Here is a 24,526-nt window from a genome sequence, read left to right as displayed (position 1 = left end):
ATTGTGATGCATGATGGGAGTGACAGCGGTCCGGTCACTTTTTGGAGCTGACACTTCCATGTATATATGGCAGGTAGGAGGCATCTACTCAGCATTCCACATACTTAGCGCAGGAAGCAGCCAGTTCCCGGTGAGGACCTATTAATGAGGTGGCAGCCAGGAGGAGACAAGGAGCTCATTGATGGGGAGGCACAGAGCTCCTGTTCACAGCTGGAGACAGACCGGGCACTGTACCTCGCTCACCAGACGGGATGTGTTCAGAATGAAGCCTGTGTATCTGGGCTCAGGTCCACCGACTGCCGAGAGGGTAAACACCAGCCGAGTGCCGAGACACAACACAAGGGATCAAATCCTACTAAAATTGTCAACCTCCTCCATGATAAGAGGTAAATAGGGCGATAATGGCCCAAGAGAAGGTCACTGATATCCACCTGTGGTGCAAAGTCCCTTAAAGTAGTAAAGAGAGCGGGCAGCCAGCAGGGGGGACACCATGGAGAGAGAGTAAAATGAGAGCAGGCGGCCAGCGGGGGGACACCATGGAGAGAGTAAAGAGAGCGGGCGGCCAGCGGGGGAACACCATGGAGAGAGTAAAGAGAGCGGGCGGCCAGCGGGGGGACACCATGGAGAGAGTAAAGAGAGCGGGCGGCCAGCGGGGGGACACCATGGAGAGAGTAAAGAGAGCGGGCGGCCAGTGGGGGGACACCATGGAGAGAGTAAAAAGAGAGCAGGCGGCCAGCGGGGGGACACCATGGAGAGAGTAAAGAGAGCGGGCGGCCACCATGGAGAGAGTAAAGAGAGCGGGCGGCCAGCGGGGGGACACCATGGAGAGAGAGTAAAGAGAGCAGGCGGCCAGCGGGGGGACACCATGGAGAGAGAGTAAAGAGAGCAGGCGGCCAGCGGGGGGACACCATGGAGAGAGAGTAAAGAGAGCGGGCGGCCAGCGGGGGGACACCATGGAGAGAGTAAAGAGAGCGGGCGGCCAGCGGGGGGACACCATGGAGAGAGTAAAGAGAGCGGGCGGCCAGCGGGGGAACACCATGGAGAGAAAGTAAAGAGAGCGGGCGGCCAGCGGGGGGACACCATGGAGAGAGTAAGGAGAGCGGGCGGCCACCATGGAGAGAGTAAAGAGAGCGGGCGGCCAGCGGGGGAACAACATGGAGAGAGTAAAGAGAGCGGGCGGCCAGCGGGGGAACACCATAGAGAGAGTAAAGAGAGCGGGCGGCCAGCGGGGGGACACCATGGAGAGAGAGTAAAAAGAGAGCAGGCGGCCAGCGGGGGGACACCATGGAGAGAGTAAAGAGAGCGGGCGGCCAGCGGGGGGACACCATGGAGAGAGTAAGGAGAGCGGGCGGCCACCATGGAGAGAGTAAAGAGAGCGGGCGGCCAGCGGGGGAACAACATGGAGAGAGTAAAGAGAGCGGGCGGCAAGCGGGGGGACACCATGGAGAGAGTAAAGAGAGCGGGCGGCCAGCGGGGGGACACCATGGAGAGAGTAAAGAGAGCGGGCGGCCAGTGGGGGGACACCATGGAGAGAGTAAAAAGAGAGCAGGCGGCCAGCGGGGGGACACCATGGAGAGAGTAAAGAGAGCGGGCGGCCACCATGGAGAGAGTAAAGAGAGCGGGCGGCCAGCGGGGGGACACCATGGAGAGAGAGTAAAGAGAGCAGGCGGCCAGCGGGGGGACACCATGGAGAGAGAGTAAAGAGAGCAGGCGGCCAGCGGGGGGACACCATGGAGAGAGAGTAAAGAGAGCGGGCGGCCAGCGGGGGGACACCATGGAGAGAGTAAAGAGAGCGGGCGGCCAGCGGGGGGACACCATGGAGAGAGTAAAGAGAGCGGGCGGCCAGCGGGGGAACACCATGGAGAGAAAGTAAAGAGAGCGGGCGGCCAGCGGGGGGACACCATGGAGAGAGTAAGGAGAGCGGGCGGCCACCATGGAGAGAGTAAAGAGAGCGGGCGGCCAGCGGGGGAACAACATGGAGAGAGTAAAGAGAGCGGGCGGCCAGCGGGGGAACACCATAGAGAGAGTAAAGAGAGCGGGCGGCCAGCGGGGGGACACCATGGAGAGAGAGTAAAAAGAGAGCAGGCGGCCAGCGGGGGGACACCATGGAGAGAGTAAAGAGAGCGGGCGGCCAGCGGGGGGACACCATGGAGAGAGTAAGGAGAGCGGGCGGCCACCATGGAGAGAGTAAAGAGAGCGGGCGGCCAGCGGGGGAACAACATGGAGAGAGTAAAGAGAGCGGGCGGCCAGCGGGGGGACACCATGGAGAGAGTAAAGAGAGCGGGCGGCCAGCGGGGGGACACCATGGAGAGAGTAAAGAGAGCGGGCGGCCAGCGGGGGGACACCATGGAGAGAGTAAGGAGAGCGGGCGGCCAGCGGGGGGACACCATGGAGAGAGTAAAGAGAGCGGGCGGCCAGCGGGGGGACACCATGGAGAGAGTAAAGAGAGCGGGCGTCTGCAAAGGAAAACAAAGAAGAAAGTGGCACTCACGGGGACACAGAAGAGGAGACATTCAGGAGGGACAACAACAGGGAAGGAAGAGAGCGGGCTCATGGGAGATTGTAGAACATGTGACCCCCAAAGGGATATAAAATGGAGTGGGAACCCGGGAGAGACAACACGGGACATGCACCCACTTTCTGCTTTGGGGACCTAGATGATATTGAGAACATCACTAAAATACAGCGCTCATTGAGACATAGGAAGAAAAGTGACGAAGTCACCACCATGTGGAGCAGAGTGACAGGGATGCAGCAGCCTCTGGTCCTGGCACCTCCTGGCAGCACTGCGGGTGCACCCTCCTGGTACCTCTGGTCCTGGCACCTCCTGGCAGCACAGCGGGTGCACCCTCATGGTACCTCTGGTCCTGGCACCTCCTGGCAGCACTGCGGGTGCACCCTCCTGGTACCTCTGGTCCTGGCACCTCCTGGCAGTACAGCGGGTGCACCCTCATGGTACCTCTGGTCCTGGCAACTCCTGGCAGCACTGCGGGTGCACCCTCCTGGTACCTCTGGTCCTGGCACCTCCTGGCAGCAAAGCGGGTGCACCCTCCTGGCACATCTGGTCCTGGCACCTCCTGGCAGCACTGCGGGTGCACCCTCCTGGCACCTCTGGTCCTGGCACCTCTGGCAAGTACAGCGGGTGCACCCTCATGGTACCTGTGGTCCTGGCACCTCCTGGCAGTACAGTGGGTGCACCCTCATGGTACCTGTGGCCCTGGCACCTCCTGGCAGTACAGCGGGTGCACCCTCATGGTACATCTGGTCCTGACACCTCTGGCAAGTACAGCGGGTGCACCCTCATGGTACCTGTGGTCCTGGCACCTCCTGGCAGTACAGTGGGTGCACCCTCCTGGTACCTCTGGCCCTGGCACCTCCTGGCAGCAAAGCGGGTGACATCACTACTGAAGGGAACGTCAGGTTCCTGCCCCTTGTTTACAGCAGAGAGAGTGCCAGCTCCTGTGCACCAGTGACCGCTCATCCTTTCCATCCCCCACCCTCGGGGACGGGACACAAACAGCAGTGACAAGTCACATTAACCTCTTGCTTGCTAGCAGCGGCGTGTACAAGATGCTGCACACGATCCTCATTCACACGGACTACACGGCTCATCATCTTCTCAGCAGCAACAATACTTCACATTTCTAGAGGGGTCTGTCCCTAATATAGTAAATACTGGAACCAAAATCCATATGGGGGAAGAAAAAGGCAGCGAGAACACTACACACAGGGACTAATGTATACACCAAGAGATGTAGCAGAGCTCAATGGGACACTGGCGCTGCATTGGTTACTTGCAGTCCTATACAACACCAGGGTCTGAGTTACATAGCGTTAAAAGAGTTAAATAGCGACTTCTCATACATCCAGTTGTCTGCGTCCTCTCATCACTCGTTACTAACTCGTTACAACCAGTTCTGACGCCAGAGACCCCCGGGGCCCCTTACCTGAGACAGAGACGGGGTGAGCCCTTACGCCGCTGTGCTTGTCGTTGTTGGCGAGTCTGTAAGAGAGAGGATGGCATCTGTGAATGGTGCACATTCTTCATGGTCACTGAGGCTCTGCATTCATCATATTCACAGGCTACCTTCTGTAATTAGCCGGAATGATCCATTCTGCACAACGTCAGAGGGGGGAGAGAAAGATGGAAAACACAGAGGAGGAGGAGGATGGGGGACAACTGATGATTCCCCAAAGTGGATGAAAACTTTACACAATGTACAGGCAGTCCCCGGGTTACGTACAGGATCGGTTCTGTAGGTTTGTTCTTAAATTTAATTTGTATGTAAGTCGGGACTGTATATTTTATCATTGTAACGCCAGACAAAATGTTTTTGGCCTCTGTGGCAACTGGATTTTAAAAATGTTGGGTTGTCATAAGAACCTGGATTAATAAAAAATCTTCATTGCAGACGCCTGTGATATCTGTTATAGCTGATTATTATAGCCTTAGAATAAAGTGCAATAATTTAACAACATCCAGAGGTCCGTTTGTAACTAGGGGTCGTATGTAAGTTGGGTGTTCTTAAGTAGGGGACCGCCTGTACATATATATTTCTACTGCAGAAAGTAAATGTCCTGTTGTGGGGAGAGCAGATCATCTGCAGGACTTCATATAGTGGACACTAAATACTCAACTCAAAAACATCTTTATGCACCGAACAAAAGGCCGAAAATCTGATAAAACAGACGCAAATTCTATTACAGGAAATTTCAGATACAAAAGTATAAATTAAAGCATTTACACGTGTTGTAAAAATATAAAATGACATAAATCCACTTATTTAACAACTTGTGTGTAACGTTTTACAGAACTGAATTTATTGGGTAATAATTACTTACTTTGGTATAGATGGCAAAGCGCGTTCTCCTTCTGTATAGAGAAAGAAGAAAACAATTATCGTACAATGCAGACTTTTATACCAGAATTTTACATAATTATATTATACTCCAGAGCTGCACTCACTATTCTGCTGCTGGTGCAGTCACTGTGTACATACATGACATTACTTATCCTGTACTGATCCTGAGTTACATCCTGTATTATACCCCAGAGCTGCACTCACTATTCTGCTGCTGGTGCAGTCACTGTGTACATACATGACATTACTTATCCTGTACTGATCCTGAGTTACATCCTGTATTATACCCCAGAGCTGCACTCACTATTCTGCTGCTGGCGCAGTCACTGTGTACATACATGACATTACTTATCCTGTACTGATCCTGAGTTACATCCTGTATTATACTCCAGAGCTGCACTCCCTATTCTGCTGCTGGTGCAGTCACTGTGTACATACATGACATTACTTATCCTGTACTGATACTGTGTTACATCCTGTATTATACTCCAGAGCTGCACTCACTATTCTGCTACTGGTGCAGTCACTATGTACATACATGACATTACTTATCCTGTACTGATCCTGAGTTACATCTTGTATTATACCCCAGAGCTGCACTCACTATTCTGCTGCTGGTGCAGTCACTGTGTACATACATGACATTACTTATCCTGTCCTGATCCTGAGTTACATCCTGTATTATACCCCAGAGCTGCACTCACTATTCTGCTGGTGGAGCAGTCGCTGTGTACATACATGACATTACTTATCCTGTACTGATCCTGAGTTACATCCGGTATTATACCCCAGAGCTGCACTCACTATTCTGCTGGTGGAGCAGTCGCTGTGTACATACATGACATTACTTATCCTGTCCTGATCCTGAGTTACATCCTGTATTATACCCCAGAGCTGCACTCACTATTCTGCTGCTGGTGCAGTCACTGTGTACATACATGACATTACTTATCCTGTACTGATCCTGAGTTACATCCGGTATTATACTCCAGAGCTGCACTCACTATTCTGCTGCTGGTGCAGTCACTGTGTACATACATGACATTACTTATCCTGTACTGATCCTGAGTTACATCCTGTATTATACCCCAGAGCTGCACTCACTATTCTGCTGCTGGTGCAGTCACTGTGTACATACATGACATTACTTATCCTGTACTGATCCTGAGTTACATCCGGTATTATACTCCAGAGCTGCACTCACTATTCTGCTGTTGGTGCAGTCACTGTGTACATACATGACATTACTTATCCTGTACTGATCCTGAGTTACATCCTGTATTATACTCCAGAGCTGCACTCACTATTCTGCTGCTGGTGCAGTCACTGTGTACATACATGGCATTACTTATCCTGTACTGATCCTGAGTTACATCCTGTACTATACCCCAGAGCTGCACTCACTATTCTGCTGCTGGTGCAGTCACTGTGTACATACATGACATTACTTATCCTGTACTGATCCTGAGTTACATCCTGTATTATACCCCAGAGCTGCACTCACTATTCTGCTGCTGGTGCAGTCACTGTGTACATACATGACATTACTTATCCTGTACTGATCCTGAGTTACATCCTGTATTATACCCCAGAGCTGCACTCACTATTCTGCTGCTGGCGCAGTCACTGTGTACATACATGACATTACTTATCCTGTACTGATCCTGAGTTACATCCTGTATTATACTCCAGAGCTGCACTCCCTATTCTGCTGCTGGTGCAGTCACTGTGTACATACATGACATTACTTATCCTGTACTGATACTGTGTTACATCCTGTATTATACTCCAGAGCTGCACTCACTATTCTGCTACTGGTGCAGTCACTATGTACATACATGACATTACTTATCCTGTACTGATCCTGAGTTACATCTTGTATTATACCCCAGAGCTGCACTCACTATTCTGCTGCTGGTGCAGTCACTGTGTACATACATGACATTACTTATCCTGTCCTGATCCTGAGTTACATCCTGTATTATACCCCAGAGCTGCACTCTCTATTCTGCTGGTGGAGCAGTCGCTGTGTACATACATGACATTACTTATCCTGTACTGATCCTGAGTTACATCCGGTATTATACCCCAGAGCTGCACTCACTATTCTGCTGGTGGAGCAGTCGCTGTGTACATACATGACATTACTTATCCTGTCCTGATCCTGAGTTACATCCTGTATTATACCCCAGAGCTGCACTCACTATTCTGCTGCTGGTGCAGTCACTGTGTACATACATGACATTACTTATCCTGTACTGATCCTGAGTTACATCCGGTATTATACTCCAGAGCTGCACTCACTATTCTGCTGCTGGTGCAGTCACTGTGTACATACATGACATTACTTATCCTGTACTGATCCTGAGTTACATCCTGTATTATACCCCAGAGCTGCACTCACTATTCTGCTGCTGGTGCAGTCACTGTGTACATACATGACATTACTTATCCTGTACTGATCCTGAGTTACATCCGGTATTATACTCCAGAGCTGCACTCACTATTCTGCTGTTGGTGCAGTCACTGTACATACATGACATTACTTATCCTGTACTGATCCGGAGTTACATCCTGTATTATACTCCAGAGCTGCACTCACTATTCTGCTGCTGGTGCAGTCACTGTGTACATACATGACATTACTTATCCTGTACTAATCCTGAGATACATCCTGTATTATACTCCAGAGCTGCACTCACTATTCTGCTGCTGGTGCAGTCACTGTGTACATACATGACATTACTTATCCTGTACTAATCCTGAGATACATCCTGTATTATACTCCAGAGCTGCACTCACTATTCTGCTGGTAGTGCAGTCACTGTGTACATACATGACATTACTTATTCTGTACTGATCCTGAGTTACATCCTGTATTATACCCCAGAGCTGCACTCACTATTCTGCTGCTGGTGCAGTCACTGTGTACATACATGACATTACTTATCCTGTACTGATCCTGAGTTACATCCTGTATTATACTCCAGAGCTGCACTCACTATTCTGCTGCTGGTGCAGTCACTGTGTACATACATGACATTACTTATCCTGTACTGATCCTGAGTTACATCCTGTATTATACCCCAGAGCTGCACTCACTATTCTGCTGCTGGTGCAGTCACTGTGTACATACATGACATTACTTATCCTGTACTGATCCTGAGTTACATCCTGTATTATACCCCAGAGCTGCACTCACTATTCTGCTGCTGATGCAGTCACTGTGTACATACATGACATTACTTATCCTGTACTGATCCTGAGTTACATCCTGTATTATACCCCAGAGCTGCACTCACTATTCTGCTGCTGGTGCAGTCACTGTGTACATACATGACATTACTTATCCTGTACAGATCCTGAGTTACATCCTGTATTATACCCCAGAGCTGCACTCACTATTCTGCTGCTGGTGCAGTCACTGTGTACATACATGACATTACTTATCCTGTACTGATCCTGAGTTACATCCTGTATTATACTCCAGAGCTGCACTCACTATTCTGCTTGTGCACTGTGTACATACATTATGGCTGGTGTCAGAGGGTTTTCCCTGTGGATAGGTCCTAACTTTTCTTCATGGGAAAACCCCTTTAAAGTCTGCCCTGCTTGGTAAGTGCCTGCACAATAATACAGAACATCTTAGAATTGCATAAATCAATGATACATATAATAGTAAGTAAAATCTTTGCTCGCCATACAGACAGGAATTAAATAATCTTATCTCCTTACAGAGCTGAATTATCAAAATGTTCTCTAGGTATGTAAGGAGTTCATTTTTAGCCTCCTCTCCATCTTATGTGGAGAAGTATTTCAGAAACGCTGCTCACTGCTTAATGAAGCAGCTTACAAAGTTCTTCATTATAATCGGAGATTTCTTTCTTTCACAACTGAATAATGTAAAGGTTTAGTTGCATTTTAAATTTCACAGCAGTTTTTCTACTCTGCAAGTTGATAGGATGAAGGACTGTAAACCAAGCACTGACATACTGGTGTGTGTGCCCCCACTGGCAGGAATCCGCTCTTCTTTTAGCTTCTTGTGCCCTCGTTTTTACCCAAATAAACGGCTGTAAAAATTATGCAAATGACCCTGTGGGGCACCGGGCTAAGTTACCAGGCTCATTTGCATAATTTTAAAAGCGTTTTTCATAAAAAACCAGGGCATGAGAAATCAAAAGAAAAGCGGATCCTGCCAGAGGGGGTACACATCAGTAGGTCAGTGTGCTTGGTTTATAATCCTTCATCCTGGTGGTAATTTACTTTCTAGAACAGGTATTAAGCTAGTTAAACCTCCTAGGTCTCCCATGTCACCATGTCATACCCACTTTCCCATCTCTCTGCACCACCCATACATCAACGTACGGGGCCAGCAGGAGACTTATTACTCGCTCAGCACTACTCAGCCTCTACATCTGGTGCATCCATGAAAACTCTTCTAGTTAGGATCTATTTATAGCATTCCCTGGATCTAGGGGCTCCGATTCCTTCTACACAGCTCCAGCTACTACACAAAATGTGCAAATTCTATAGTAGTGGATTATAAAAGGGTCCATGTAAATTACAGCCAGTGTTACGTATTGTCCCTGGAGAGATGTGTAATCAGACTTTTCTGAATGTTGTTAGTAGCAGCAGGACTGTGATATATGCATTTATATACCAGGATTAGAATATAATCTTGTAAAATATAGCCATATATCACAGTCCTGCTGCTACTATCAACATACACAAAGGTCTGATTACACATCTCTCCAGGGACAATACTTCAGTGTTAGGTATTGTCCCTAGAGAGATGTGTAATCAGACCTTTGTGCATGCTGATAGCTGGACTATGAAATATGGATAGGGTAGGAGTGGTGGAACAGTTCAATGCAGAGAAAGCACAGCAGTGTGAGGACATGCCCCTAAAATCCTGGAATATACATGGATATATGACAGTCCTGCTGCTACTAACAAAATACACAAAGGTGTGATTACAAATCTATTTAGGGACAATATATAAAACAGGGTGCAGAGAACACAGCAGTGTGAGGAAAAGACACAATCCTGGAATATAAATTCATATTCCCCCTTCCCCCAACATGCACAGAGGTCTGATTACACATCTCTCCAGAGATAGTACCTTATACTGGCTGCAAAGCCATAATCCATGCATATAACTCCATGTTTTACAGTCCTGCTGCTACTAACAACATATACAAAGGTCTGTGTACACAGCTCTCCAAGGACAATGGCTGCAGAGATCACAGAGCACAGCAGTGTGAGGACATGCCTCCAGTACAATCCTGGAATATACAGTAAATCCATATTTCACAGTCCTGCTGTTGCTAACAACTAACCCAGCTCTCCAGAGACAACACATAACACTGGCTGCAGAGAGCATAAAGCACAGCAGTGTTAGCATATGCCCCAAGAGAACCAGGAAAAACTATAATAAGGGAATATAAATCCATGTTTCACAGTCCGGCTGCTACTAACATCATCCACAAAAATCTCATTACCCAGACTGGAGTTACGGCTCCTCTACTCAGGATACAGAGCAGAGAGGAGAGTTGCTGCGCAGTGCTGCATAGAGTAATAATACTGTCCAGAAAACAAATCAAATGCATCGGCCCCCACCCCCAGCAGTTTCAGTCTCCATTGTGGGGGCTGCTGACCATCCTAACAACTTTTCGGGTAGACATTGGGAGGCAGCCCCCAATATAATACTTTGGTTAGTTACCCATAACCATTCTGGTGCCATTACTCTCCTTCACCCAGCTTTCCCCAACTCCTGAAAAGCAGGTACAAATACACTGCCTCCATGCACTGTCCTTCTGCTCGCACTGTGTTAGTCTCAGTTCTCACTGCGCTTCTAGTGTTCTATACCTGCCATTACTCTCCGTCACCCAGCTTTCCCCAGCTCCTGAACAGCAAGCACTGTCCTTCTGCTCGCTCTGTGTTAGTCTCAGTTCTCACTGCGCTTCTAGTGTTCTATACCTGCCATTACTCTCCGTCACCCAGCTTTCCCCAGTTCCTGAACAGCAGGTACACATACACTGCCTCCATGCAGTGTCCTTCTGCTCGGTCTGTGTTAGTCTGAGTTCTTACTGTGGTTCTAGTGTTTTCTATACCTGAACTTGGAAGCTCAGGATGAAGCAGGCCGTCGATTCCTCCCGGGGCAGAAGGGTCAGAGAGTGGAATTATGGGAAGACACAGGAGAGAGAAAAAAATAAAAAGGAAAATGGTAAGATGAATGATGATCATGCAGTTATCAGTCAGCCATGCTGTCGCTTTAATGCCAATATATGCGGAGCCAATCCCTCCCAGACTTTAGTGCAGTGTTGTATATGTGAACCAGCAGGCTCAGGATGAGCAGAGCTATTAGGCAAGTCATGGCAGTTTCCTACAAGACAGGGGCCTAAAACAACCACATTTGGAGAGCTAACACTATAAATACACTGCAGCATGCCCTGAACTGTGCAGACACTGAACAAGCAGGAGGCGGCAGAGGGAAGTGCATGCAGCCTGGGACTGAAGCTCTGGATGTGAGTGGAGATTTATAGATAGTACATTGCTTAATGGGATATTATTATACAATACATGGGAGCATGCTCCATACACAAGGCTGGGAGAGGCAGCAGCACGCAGAATTGTTGATGCAGATTTGGATGTAACTAGAATGAGATGTAATGTAGAGACAATGTGTAATGATCAGCCATGGGCTCAGGATTTGCAGATTTCACAGTGAAATGCATTGGATTCCATGAATAATGAGAATGACGCCTGTCACTTACACCGGCCAATCATCATTGATTAGTCTCATTAAGTGACTGGATAAAGGGACGACCCCTGAGGACTAGGACTATAGGATGCTCATCAGTACAACTCCTGTGCAAAATGGGCTAAATTCACTAAAAACTTCCAAAGGTCATAAGCGGGATCAATGAGGGAGAGGGGTGACCATCGGGCGCAGAACGTGCATGACGCTGACACTACTCAGCCTGTGCCCATTCACTGTCCACTGGAGAGGGGTCCTAGCCACAGCGGATGTCCAGTCATATGAGATTTAACTAAGGGTGCGCCCCCCCCCCCAATAACAGTTCCACAAACTGGGCATCAGGTGTAGCCCCAAAAAGCTTAACCCTGAGAGTTACCCGTGCCCTGGGACTGCAGATCCAGACGTCTTATCATTAACTCCAGTGGAAGGACCTAACATGGCACTTAAAAGTCTGATTAGTTCCCTGAACCTTTGGGTCATCATCTGTACTTATCTGACAGCACCGCAGCTCGGAAGAAATCTGGGCTTTCACATTTCTCAATGCCAGGCTGCTGCTATAAAGCCGATGCTCGTCAGCCTAATTTGATCTATGCACTCACCGTTATTCTAGGTCCCGTGTCTGGATCGTTAGAGTCTAAGAGAATGGAAATTTTTTCAAGAAACTTCTTGCTCTTGTTTTTTAAGAGGAGCTTTAATGGACCACAGTAATATATCATGGTCATATATACATGGACGCGCCCAGTCATATTCATTTCCCCAAAAAATTCTAAATGCAGATGGATGGGTAGGATTGAGGCTGAACAGTCCAAATCACAGCTGAGGGTTTGCGATGGTTGCATCCAGTCTAAGTAATATTCAAAAGTGTTTTCCCATCACCAACATTTATTCCTTATCCTGTGGATATGGAGGGGTCCAACTGCTGAACCACGAGCCCCTCGCTTAGCCGCGCTGCAAAGCCGAATTTAGGCATCAGCTAATCTTGTTCTCCATTGCAGTCTATATAATAGTTCTTAAAAAGACACTGAAGCCTTCAGTCTGGACTCACAGATCAGGGGAGGACGCCGTACCATAGGAACAACCCCTCAGCTGTGAGTCAGTCCTGTTTCCCATCATGCAGTATCCAGAGCATCTGGAATCACACGTAGCATGCAGCACAGTAAGCATCCTCCGTCATGCTGAATAATCTGTGTCTCCGCACAGCAGGTGATCACCATTGAGAGGCTGGAGAGGAGACGCGTACAATCCGGAGGACGCTGCAGTATAGAAAGGCCACGACAGACGGGAGGCTGGAGGACAGAAAATAGGCACAAGCTGCTCCCGTCACCCTGGCTGCTGATCCCTTCATCCCTGCGCAGCACAGGAGTACAACCTACCTTTCTGCGGTCTGATGATGAACGACTCGGAGGCTCCATGGACAAGACGACAATATCCATCTATCAAGTCAGCCATGTTCTCCGCAATGGTGAGGGACGGGGCTGTCACAGTGAGCGGCTGCAAAGGGAGAGCAACAATAGGGCTATTATTATCCAACCGTCCCCCCCCAATAGTATCTGATGGAGATGGTGCAAATCTATACATTGCTGAAGATTGAATGCGGTGGGAATGGAAATAATATTTCTATTAAAAAACAGCAAGCAAATAATTATGAAGGAATTGCTGAAAGTAAAAAATGGGATATTGTGGATGTTATAATGTTTGATTTTCCTACTTAGCTGAATAGGGCAATGGAAGGACGTCACAGAGGGGGTAGATGGGTGTGCAGGCCCCAGAACAAGGCAATCAATAACGGGGGCCTCAAATGACAGGACTGGCAACTTAACAAGGGGGGGCGTCAGAGGGGAGCGCTGGTAACTCAACAAGGGGCAACATCAGAGGGGAGCGCTGGTAACTCAACAAGGGGCAACATCAGAGGGGATCACTGGTAACTCAACAAGTGGCAGCATCAGGGGGGATCACTGGCAACCAGACCGGGGGTCGGACTGGAGCTTGACTACTCAACAAGGGGGGCAACGAAAACTCGACAAGGGGCGCTTTGTCAGAATGGAGCAACGGCAACTCAACAACGGGGGTAAGGTCAAAGGGGAGCGCTGAAACTTGACAAGGGGGGGGGGGGGTCGGGCGTCAGAGGGGAGAACCTACATTGCAACAAGGAAGGGACATCAGAGTTGCGCTGCCAACTTGACAGAAAGGAAGGGGGAAGGGGGGAGTCATGGCGGAGCGTCGCCGAACGACACAGGCTAAGGTCAATGTGGAGATGACCACAAGTTGGAGAGATACAACTGACATTACACAAGGTACTAGGAAAAGGGGTATAGGGACAGCCCTGACCCAACCAAGGGAGGAATAAAATAATATTTACCTCTGGGGCTCCAGAAATTTTTAGCTGCAACATCCCCTTCCTGTCCTTGTCTTCGCTACTTGAATACTGGATTGTCTGCACCTGAGTAAAGTCTGTGAGATGGGTCGGCTGCAGGAGAAGGGAGATATGAATTAGCTTTCATTACACGGTCAGGATTACCACAGACCTGCAGGCTTCATCCTCTTATACAACTTGCAGGCTTCTGATACGGTTGTATACTGCTAAAACATGGTCTAAAATGAAGGCAGTAACTTGGAATACAGCCTCTATTAAAATGCAGACATGTTTCCATGGTTACAGACTACAAACACTCTGTAGTCTGATCCAAAAAGAAATATCTATCTGCATGTTCACTGTAGAGATTTTATAATCATCTCCGTTATGATAACAGACACATTTATAGTCTGCTGGTAAAACAATACCCCCAGGGGTGCGGTACTTACATTGGATCCTTTGTCTGTAAGGTAACTGATCCCTTCCTCTGGGCCAATCGCCAGCTCCACAGATATAACCCAACTGGACTTTAATGGGTTATGTGGTCAATGGTGTCACAATAGGAAGTGGAGAGAAAACAAAGAATCAAGAATCAATCAATGGAATCTATTAATATATACACAGAGGATAGAAAGAGCAGCATGAGCCCCCCTGCCCCAAAATAAAGAGGAGGTAACCAGACCCCCCACTATAGAGAAGAGGTGGTTATCCCTTCCAAGTGCAAATGCCAAGAGAGGGCCTGTGGATTGTATATAGGACTACACATTGCAGTATAAGAATCTACCGGGTGCAAAATCCAGCAAGCAGATCACCACAGGGGGTGCAGAAACCCACCTAAATATAGACAGGGGCTGTAACTGGATAAGCACAGACACCACAGGTATCAGATTCAGCCTGTAGGGATTATCAGCGACTAGGAGCAGTGAGAACACGCTGATAAAACAGGAAGGGAGGTAAATCGAGACGTATTGTTTAAAGGGTCTAATAAATGACCCTAAATACTCTCAGGCAAATCCCAAACCTAATAAGAGGAGAAGACGACGTGTAGTGATGTCCTACCATACTTACTCCGAGGGCGCACTTGAAGCATTCCTTGTCATAGCGATAGACCGGAGAAAGGATTTCAAAGAACTTCAAGATACTTTCTTCCCTGTTGAGGTTGGCAAACTGGCGGAATGTCTGCTGGATCAGCTTCCTGAGGGATTTCGCCTGGAAATAGAGAAATGGGACAGAAATCAGAACTAGTACCAGAGCAAGGTCCGTATAATCAGATCATCCTCCACCACAGCTTTATAATAGTCATGCAAAATGTACAAGTTATAAAGCGGAACTAAACCTTAGAAGCAAGTTATTTCTTTATTAACCAATAGTTCATGTTATAATAGTAAACTCTGCAATATAATGTATTCAGGGGGGAAAAAAAAACTTTTTTCTTCTGCCTTTTTTCTCCTGCAGTGAGCAGTGTTTCTGAAAGCGAGTCCATACGCCATGAATAGATCAGGAGAAGAGGCCAAAGATGAAAAGTCCTAGAAAATATAGGACTTGATAATTTAGCTATCCAGTACACGGCGGCAAGGGGATCGCCACCATCCAGTGCCCGGCGGCAAGGGGATCCCCCCCATCCAGTGCCCGCCGGCAAGGGGATCCCCCCCATCCAGTGCCCGCCGGCAAGGGGATCCCCCCCATCCAGTGCCCGCCGGCAAAGGGATCCCCCCCCCATCCAGTGCCCGCCGGCAAAGGGATCCCCCCCCATCCAGTGCCCGCCGGCAAGTGCCTGTCTGTAAGGAGATCACAAAAAGAATATCCTTTCTATCATTCCCTCCTATTGCCCCTAAAAAAAACCGAGTCACATGCAAAGGAATGGAAAATAGGAACTTTTTGCCCGAGAGGAGTCACTTGTAGAAGTTGGAGGAGAGGCACCTCAGACACTGCTATTTTGGGCTCTATCATAGCTACGATCTTACTTCTGGTGGGTTTTGAAGATGACAATCATTTCTTTTAAACTGCACCAAGGTAAAATACAAAAGTTTCAGGTAGTAAAGACATACGGCTTGTGATGCGCGGGCGGATGATAAAGGTCCAATTAATAATGTATTTTACAGGTAGGTCAGGAAGAATAAAGGACAAAGAGAATGGCACCAACTTTACCTTCACAGAATCCAGCAAACTCTTAGGGAAGAACCTCTTCAGGCCGACGTCCTTCCTGGAAGAAAGAAGTATAAAATCTCAGACCCCGGAGGATGAAGGTCTCACACAGCAGCTTCTTCCTCCTGATGCCGCTGGGGTCCTCTCATATAAGTAGAGGGGCTTCATCACATCTGATAACATTAACACATATCGGCACCTGCATAATCTGACTCATTACATCATAAGACAAGCGGCCTCACATTCTAGTATATTAGATTAACCACATGTAAATAAACATAAACTAATATTAGGATTTTTGGGGTTCCATTTTTGGGAAGTAATGTACAATATATTTTTCTTCATACCACTATTGGCCACTAGAGGGAGCATCCTCTGTGCTCTCTACCAATGCAAGACAAGGTACACAGATGATTTTAATACAGTAAAGTTCCTGCTCTTGTTCTCCTGAACCTGGTGAAAAAATGTTAAAAACCAAAGTGATTGCACTTGGACCTCGGCTGATCCGGTGGAGATGGATCAGAATAGATAAATGTAATATTGCACTGACTGAATGCTGAGGTCAATGAAGGACTCTTCAAATTGACATCTGGGAGGGGCCCCTGGAAACAGCTGGGGGACAGCTACAATTGACTATAGATTTGACCTATTTACGGTATGTCTTATTCTCAAGATTTTGCTACAATGTATCAGACTGAAGATGAAGATTCCATTAGGATTCTATAAACAGGATAAAACTGAAGCAAACGCTCAGCTGTGAGGAGTATTCAGGTTATATGCGTGTTCAGCGCATAAAGATCACAAAAAACTTTGACTTAAAGTAAAAGGTCTCCTGGATGGGAATTTTAGAGGCCAAATTAAAAATATTCTGATTAATATGGAGGAGACTCGTGAGTGACCCCCGACACATTCAGATCTGTAGTGTCACGTTTCATCACAGAATGTAAAGGTTTCCAGCAGATAAGAGTTAACCTTCCATGTCAGGTATTGTCCATGAAGACTACCCCGAGGAGCGCGCCCAACACAACATTCCTAATTATCCAACATTTCTGGGTCGCTGTGTTGGGACCGGCGCTGTCACCGCAGCAGAACAGACATGTCCAACCACAATAATGGCCAATTAGGGTGATGGAAATGTCACAGCAGACAGAGCCAGAGGAACATTAAGCGAATTACTGTACTGAAAGAGACATCTAGAGCACCAGATTGTCTTTTATGTGATAAGAGGAGGACTCAGGGAAGAACAGTTATATGTAAGAGACCGTGTAATCTGTGACCTAACAAAGAATAGTGAGTGCAGCTCTGGAGTATAATACAGGATGTAACTCAGGATCAGTACAGGATAAGTAATGTCATGTATGTACACCGTGACTGCACCAGCAGCAGAATAGTGAGTGCAGCTCTGGGGTATAATACAGGATGTAACTCAGGATCAGTACAGGATAAGTAATGTCATGTATGTACACAGTGACTGCACCAGCAGCAGAATAGTGAGTGCAGCTCTGGGGTATAATACAGGATGTAACTCAGGATCAGTACAGGATAAGTAATGTCATGTATGTACACAGTGACTGCACCAGCAGCAGAATAGTGAGTGCAGCTCTGGGGTATAATACAGGATGTAACTCAGGATCAGTACAGGATAAGTAATGTCATGTGTGTACACAGTGACTGCACCAGCAGCAGAATAGTGAGTGCAGCTCTGGGGTATAATACAGGATGTAACTCAGGATCAGTACAGGATAAGTAATGTCATGTATGTACACAGTGACTGCACCAGCAGCAGAATAGTGAGTGCAGCTCTGGGGTATAATACAGGATGTAACTCAGGATCAGTACAGGATAAGTAATGTCATGTATGTACACAGTGACTGCACCAGCAGCAGAATAGTGAGTGCAGCTCTGGGGTATAATACAGGATGTAACTCAGGATCAGTACAGGATAAGTAATGTCATGTGTGTACACAGTGACTGCACCAGCAGCAGAATAGTGAGTGCAGCTCTGGAGTATAATACAGGATGTACCTCAGGATCAGTACAGGATAAGTAATGTCATGTATGTACACAGTGACTGCACCAGCAGCAGAATAGTGAGTGCAGCTCTGGGGTATAATACAGGATGTAACTCAGGATCAGTACAGGATAAGTAATGTCATGTATGTACACAGTGACTGCACCAGCAGCAGAATAGTGAGTGCAGCTCTGGGGTACATAGTCATTGTCCTTAGACTAGATACTGCACCATATTGCACTCAAATTAATTCTTTATTGTGTAGCTTTATGATCGCAGTCTCTAAGTGTTGGATATTTCTGCTGGACGGCCTGACTAGGTTTCCACACATCCCTTTAGACCTGGTGTCTCTCTAGGATTTTCTCCTTTCCCTTACATTGTGGCTGGGAGTCCCCTCAGTGATCTCTATACATCACTGTAGTCACAGCAGTGTCTTATATTGTGGCTGGGAGTCCCCTCAGTCCCTTGATATTGGGGACTGCCTCCCGCGCTGCAGGTCAGGAGATGGATTGCTCTCCTCACGTGTTCTGGCCGCTATTGATGCACAAGGTTTTGTTATTTCCAGCTCTTCTCCTATCGGAAAGGCTGAGATAAAACGCAAACAATGCCGAACCGTGGTGGAGATCAATCCGCTCTGGAGCAGAAGCGGAAGGACAAGAACAAGGTGTCAATATAAAAACAAAGTGGATTTACACCGTCTGCTCATGAGTCTGATGTATTCAGGAGAGGAGAGTGCAGAACAGGGAACACACAGATATCATTATAAAAATAATTTATATAGAAAGGAGCCCCCTAGTGGTAGAGAAGCCAGTACTTACTCTAAGACTTCATAGTTTGACTTCTTCTCCAAAGCGTTCCCCCTCATCTCCCCATACGACCGCCTGGAGCATGAAAATGGACATAAGAAAATTTCAAACAGCCAACACTTACAAGGAAATACATTCATCTACAGACAGCTTACCAGTATTATAGTAGTTATATTCCTGTACATAGGGGCAGTATTATAGTAGTTATATTCCTGTACATAGGGAGCAGTATTATAGTAGTTATATTCTTGTACATAGGGGGCAGTATTATAGTAGTTATATTCTTGTACGTAGGGGGCAGTATTATAGTAGTTATATGCTTGTACATAGGGGGCAGTATTATAGTAGTTATATTCTTGTACATAGGGGGCAGTATTATAGTAGTTATATTCCTGTACATAGGGGGCAGTATTATAGTAGTTATATTCTTGTACGTAGGGGGCAGTATTATAGTAGTTATATGCTTGTACATAGGGGGCAGTATTATAGTAGTTATATTCCTGTACATAGGGGCAGTATTATAGTAGTTATATTCCTGTACATAGGGGGCAGTATTATAGTATTTATATTCCTGTACATAGGGGGCAGTATTATAGTAGTTATATTCTTGTACATAGAGGGCAGTATTATAGTAGTTATATTCTTGTACATAGGGGACAGTATTATAGTAGTTATATTCTTGTACATAGGGGGCAGTATTATAGTAGTTATATTCCTGTACATAGGTGGCAGTATTATAGTAGTTATATTCTTGTACATAGAGGGCAATATTATAGTAGTTATATTCCTGTACATAGGGGGCAGTATTATAGTAGTTATATTCCTGTACATAGGGGGTAGTATTATAGTAGTTATATTCCTGTACATAGGGGGCAGTATTATAGTAGTTATATTCTTGTACATAGGGGGCAGTATTATAGTAGTTATATTCTTGTACATAGAGGGCAGTATTATAGTAGTTATATTCCTGTACATAGGGGGCAGTATTATAGTAGTTATATTCTTGTACATAGAGGGCAGTATTATAGTAGTTATATTCTTGTACATAGAGGGCAGTATTATAGTAGTTATATTCCTGTACATAGGGGAATTATTATAGTAGTTATATTCCTGTACATAGGGGGCAGTATTATAGTAGTTATATTCTTGTACATAGAGGGCAGTATTATAGTAGTTATATTCCTGTACATAGGGGAATTATTATAGTAGTTATATTCCTGTACATAGGGGAATTATTATAGTAGTTATATTCCTGTACATAGGGGGCAGTATTATAGTAGTTATATTCCTGTACATAGGGGGCAGTATTATAGTAGTTATATTCCTGTACATAGGGGCAGTATTATAGTAGTTATATTCCTGTACATAGGGGGCAGTATTATAGTAGTTATATTCCTGTACATAGGGGCAGTATTATAGTAGTTATATTCTTGTACATAGGGGGCAGTATTATAGTAGTTATATTCTTGTACATAGGAGGCAGTATTATAGTAGTTATATTCTTGTACATAGGGAGCAGTATTATAGTAGTTATATTCCTGTACATAGGGAGCAGTATTATAGTAGTTATATTCCTGTACATAGGGAGCAGTATTATAGTAGTTATATTCCTGTACATAGGGGACAGTATTATAGTAGTTATATTCCTGTACATAGGGAGCAGTATTATAGTAGTTATATTCCTGTACATAGGGGGCAGTATTATAGTAGTTATATTCCTGTACATAGGGGGCAGTATTATAGTAGTTATATTCTTGTACATAGGGGGCAGTATTATAGTAGTTATATACTTGTACATAGGGGCAGTATTATAGTAGTTATATTCCTGTCCATAGGGGGCAGTATTATAGTAGTTATATTCCTGTACATAGGGGGCGGTATTATAGTAGTTATATTCCTGTACATAGGGGGCAGTATTATAGTAGTTATATTCCTGTACATAGGGGGCAGTATTATAGTAGTTATATTCTTGTACATAGGGGGCAGTATTATAGTAGTTATATTCCTGTACATAGGGGGCAGTATTATAGTAGTTATATTCCTGTACATAGGGGCAGTATTATAGTAGTTATATTCCTGTACATAGGGGGCAGTATTATAGTAGTTATATTCTTGTACATAGGGGGCAGTATTATAGTAGTTATATTCCTGTACATAGGGGGCAGTATTATAGTAGTTATATTCTTGTACATAGGGGGCAGTATTATAGTAGTTATATTCCTGTACATAGGGGGCAGTATTATAGTAGATATATTCCTGTACATAGGGGGCAGTATTATAGTAGTTATATTATTGTACATAGGGGGCAGTATTATAGTAGTTATATTCTTGTACATAGGGGGCAGTATTATAGTAGTTATATTATTGTACATAGGGGGCAGTATTATAGTAGTTATATTCTTGTAAATAGGGGGCAGTATTATAGTAGTTATATTCTTGTACATAGGGAGCAGTATTATAGTAGTTATATTCCTGTACATAGGGGGCAGTATTATAGTAGTTATATTCCTGTACATAGGGGGCAGTATTATAGTAGTTATATTCCTGTACATAGGGGGCAGTATTATAGTAGTTATATTCTTGTAAATAGGGGGCAGTATTATAGTAGTTATATTCCTGTACATAGGGAGCAGTATTATAGTAGTTATATTCCTGTACATAGGGGACAGTATTATAGTAGTTATATTCCTGTACATAGGGGGCAGTATTATAGTAGTTATATTCCTGTACATAGGGGGCAGTATTATAGTAGTTATATTCTTGTAAATAGGGGGCAGTATTATAGTAGTTATATTCATGTACATAGGGAGCAGTATTATAGTAGTTATATTCTTGTACATAGGGGGCAGTATTATAGTAGTTATATTCTTGTACATAGGGGCAGTATTATAGTAGTTATATTCCTGTACATAGGGGGCAGTATTATAGTAGTTATATTCCTGTACATAGGGGGTAGTATTATAGTAGTTATATTCCTGTACATAGGGGGCAGTATTATAGTAGTTATATTCTTGTACATGAGGGGCAGTATTATAGTAGTTATATTCTTGTACATAGGGAGCAGTATTATAGTAGTTATATTCCTGTACATAGGGAGCAGTATTATAGTAGTTATATTCCTGTACATAGGGGGCAGTATTATAGTAGTTATATTCTTGTACATAGGGGGCAGTATTATAGTAGTTATATTCCTGTACATAGGGGGCAGTATTACAGTAGTTATATTCTTGTACATAGGGGCAGTATTATAGTAGTTATATTCCTGTACATAGGGGGCAGTATTATAGTAGTTATATTCTTGTAAATAGGGGGCAGTATTATACAGTACTAGTTATACTCTTGTACCCATTGGGAAGTAAAGGTTTCCAGTTTTTGTCATATAAATAAATGTTAATGTAACAATATTTGTTTGTTAATGAGAATAAGCTTGACTGTCACTGCAGCTCTGGGTGTGACTAGAGTACAAGACATGATGTAAGTGAAGATCAGCTGCTATAATATTCCAGGATGTGTCCTAATTAAGGCAGTAGAAGATGAAATTGTGATTCTGGGCTGAGTTACTGTATAATTCCTTACACCTCAGGACACTTAATCATGGGCAGTCAATTAGCAGCAATTAAGTTTTGCATTTTCCTCCTCGGGGAGTAATGAGCTGTAGCTTTTTACAACATTTTGCTCATCAGGCCCCTTTACCATGTGATAAATATCTGACACAAATATGGGCCTAGTGTAGTTATTTCCTCATGCAGTGTAGAGCGCCCCATGGAGGAAACATGAAGTTACTGCATGTGGTGAGGCGGAGATAAGGGAATATCATTAGTTATGTAAATACCAGCGGAGGAGCCATTTATATAATATATATATGTAACATGTACATGCAGGATATTACCGGATTTCCAGACAGCCGAGCTTCAAGGCAATTTCCTGGTCCACTTGGTCCGCCATCTCCGACATGTAGTCATTTTTCACCTGCGAGACAGAGGGAACCATAGGTTAGAAGAAGAGGGGTCTCAGGAATACAGATTTTGGAGAGTCTAGCTACTCCTAATAACTACAACCCCCAGCATGCCTCTATAGCTGCAGGACCCTCACTAATGGGCATGCTGGGGGTTGTAGTTCTGCAGCAGTCATCCACAAGACTTTGTATCAAAATGCATTTCCCCATCATAGGTATTCCATGTTGGAGCATAGGTATAGTAATTATTATGAGAAGAGATGGGAGTCAATGATGCAGTCACACAAATATATCTTAGTGTGAGATTCCACAAGTCGCTATTGTGACTCTATGAATAGACAGCAAAGCCGAAGCCCCCCACCCAGTCATATCATACAGGTCTGACCCCAGACAAATAAAAAATAAGCCAATAATGCTCTTAGGTTAGCGCCGCCCCATGGTCACAAGGGGCATAATTCTGACCACGCACCTTACAGTCAGGGCTCCTTCAATCACATAAGGGGTTAAGCAACTAGGAGAATACAACCGGAAAAACAATTCTCATAGCCGAAAGTTTTTGCGAAATCTACACAATGCCTGCAGGCCAAGGGAACCTGTCAGCAGGTGTGACCACACAGACTGCAGTGACCAATCATACCTTTGTGTATGTTCTTAGTAGCATAATATTACATAGAAATCCATTATACAGACAGTCCCCAGGTTACACACCAGATAGGTTACTTACGGTAGGTTTGTACTTAAGCTGAATTTGTATGCAAGTCGGAACTGTTATATTTTATGATTGTAAAGATAAATGACTAGTGTTGCACTACCATATACACTTAAGTAGAAGTCAAGTTTTTCTGCACCAGAAATGTGCTGAAATACCGCAACTTAGCTTATGAAGTGTATGAAAAAAAAAACCACACACACAAAAAAACCCCTGTACAGGCAGTCCCCGGGTTACATACAAGATAGGGTCTGTAGGTTTGTTCTTAAGTCGAGTTTGTATGTAAGTCGGAACTGTATATTTTATCATTGTAATCCCAGCCAGAACTTTTTTGGTCTCTGTGACAATTGGATTTTAAAAATGTTTGGTTGTCATAAAAATCAGGACTAACACTAAAGCTTCATTACAGACGCCTGTGATAACTGTTATAGCTGATTATTGTGGCCTAGGACTAAAGTACAGTAAATTACCAATATCCAGAGGTCCGTCTGTAACTAGGGGTCGTCTGTAAGTTGAGTGTTCTTAAGTAGGGGACCTCCTGTATTCACCTTTCCAATATCCCCTGCAGGTTCTCTTTGGCGATGCCCCGACTCTGTGTGTCCATGCGGTTCTGTCGCAAGCACCATGCAGTTGGCCGCTTGCTGACATCATAGTGTGTGCTATAGGGGGCCGGCCGGCCAGGCCGTACGCTGGGGCCAAGCTATATACTGGCAGGCTATATACTAGGCTTATACTCGACCGGCTTAGACTAGAGTATATACGGTAAGTGACTATTATTAAAACAATAAAAACGAATAAAAATTGCGCAGGGCTAATAAATAAAATAATAATATACTAACGATCATCTTGCCCTAATGTCGTCATGAGATTATACTCTCTGTATACCTTCTATTTATAATACATAGTAATACAGATAAAGTTCTAG

The 24,526-nt window shown here is 45.2% G+C and overlaps 1 protein-coding gene across 22 annotated transcripts in view; it reads right to left on the bottom strand.

Moving 5' to 3' along the window:
• Nucleotides 1–24,526, bottom strand: part of PTK2 (protein tyrosine kinase 2) — a 154,625-nt gene that overhangs the window by 58,086 nt on the left and 72,013 nt on the right. For 9 of the 22 annotated variants that reach the window (XM_072151115.1, XM_072151113.1, XM_072151114.1 and 6 more), the window contains 11 exons: nucleotides 22,827–22,906; nucleotides 18,950–19,012; nucleotides 16,124–16,178; nucleotides 15,035–15,184; nucleotides 14,425–14,502; nucleotides 13,982–14,089; nucleotides 12,996–13,113; nucleotides 12,834–12,908; nucleotides 10,976–11,014; nucleotides 4,843–4,873; nucleotides 3,948–4,003 (listed from right to left, as the gene is read on the bottom strand). In XM_072151115.1, coding sequence (XP_072007216.1) covers nucleotides 3,948–4,003; nucleotides 4,843–4,873; nucleotides 10,976–11,014; nucleotides 12,834–12,908; nucleotides 12,996–13,113; nucleotides 13,982–14,089; nucleotides 14,425–14,502; nucleotides 15,035–15,184; nucleotides 16,124–16,178; nucleotides 18,950–19,012; nucleotides 22,827–22,906 — 853 coding nt within the window. The remainder of the gene's footprint in view (nucleotides 1–3,947; nucleotides 4,004–4,842; nucleotides 4,874–10,975; nucleotides 11,015–12,833; nucleotides 12,909–12,995; nucleotides 13,114–13,981; nucleotides 14,090–14,424; nucleotides 14,503–15,034; nucleotides 15,185–16,123; nucleotides 16,179–18,949; nucleotides 19,013–22,826; nucleotides 22,907–24,526) is intronic. The other 13 variants (XM_072151117.1, XM_072151123.1, XM_072151121.1 and 10 more) reach the window with 4 other exon arrangements.

This window comes from Engystomops pustulosus, chromosome 5 (assembly GCF_040894005.1).
Source record: "Engystomops pustulosus chromosome 5, aEngPut4.maternal, whole genome shotgun sequence".
Lineage (NCBI taxonomy): Eukaryota > Metazoa > Chordata > Amphibia > Anura > Leptodactylidae > Engystomops > Engystomops pustulosus.
Note: the sequence above shows the minus strand (reverse complement) of the source record. Positions and strands in the feature narration are given on the sequence as shown.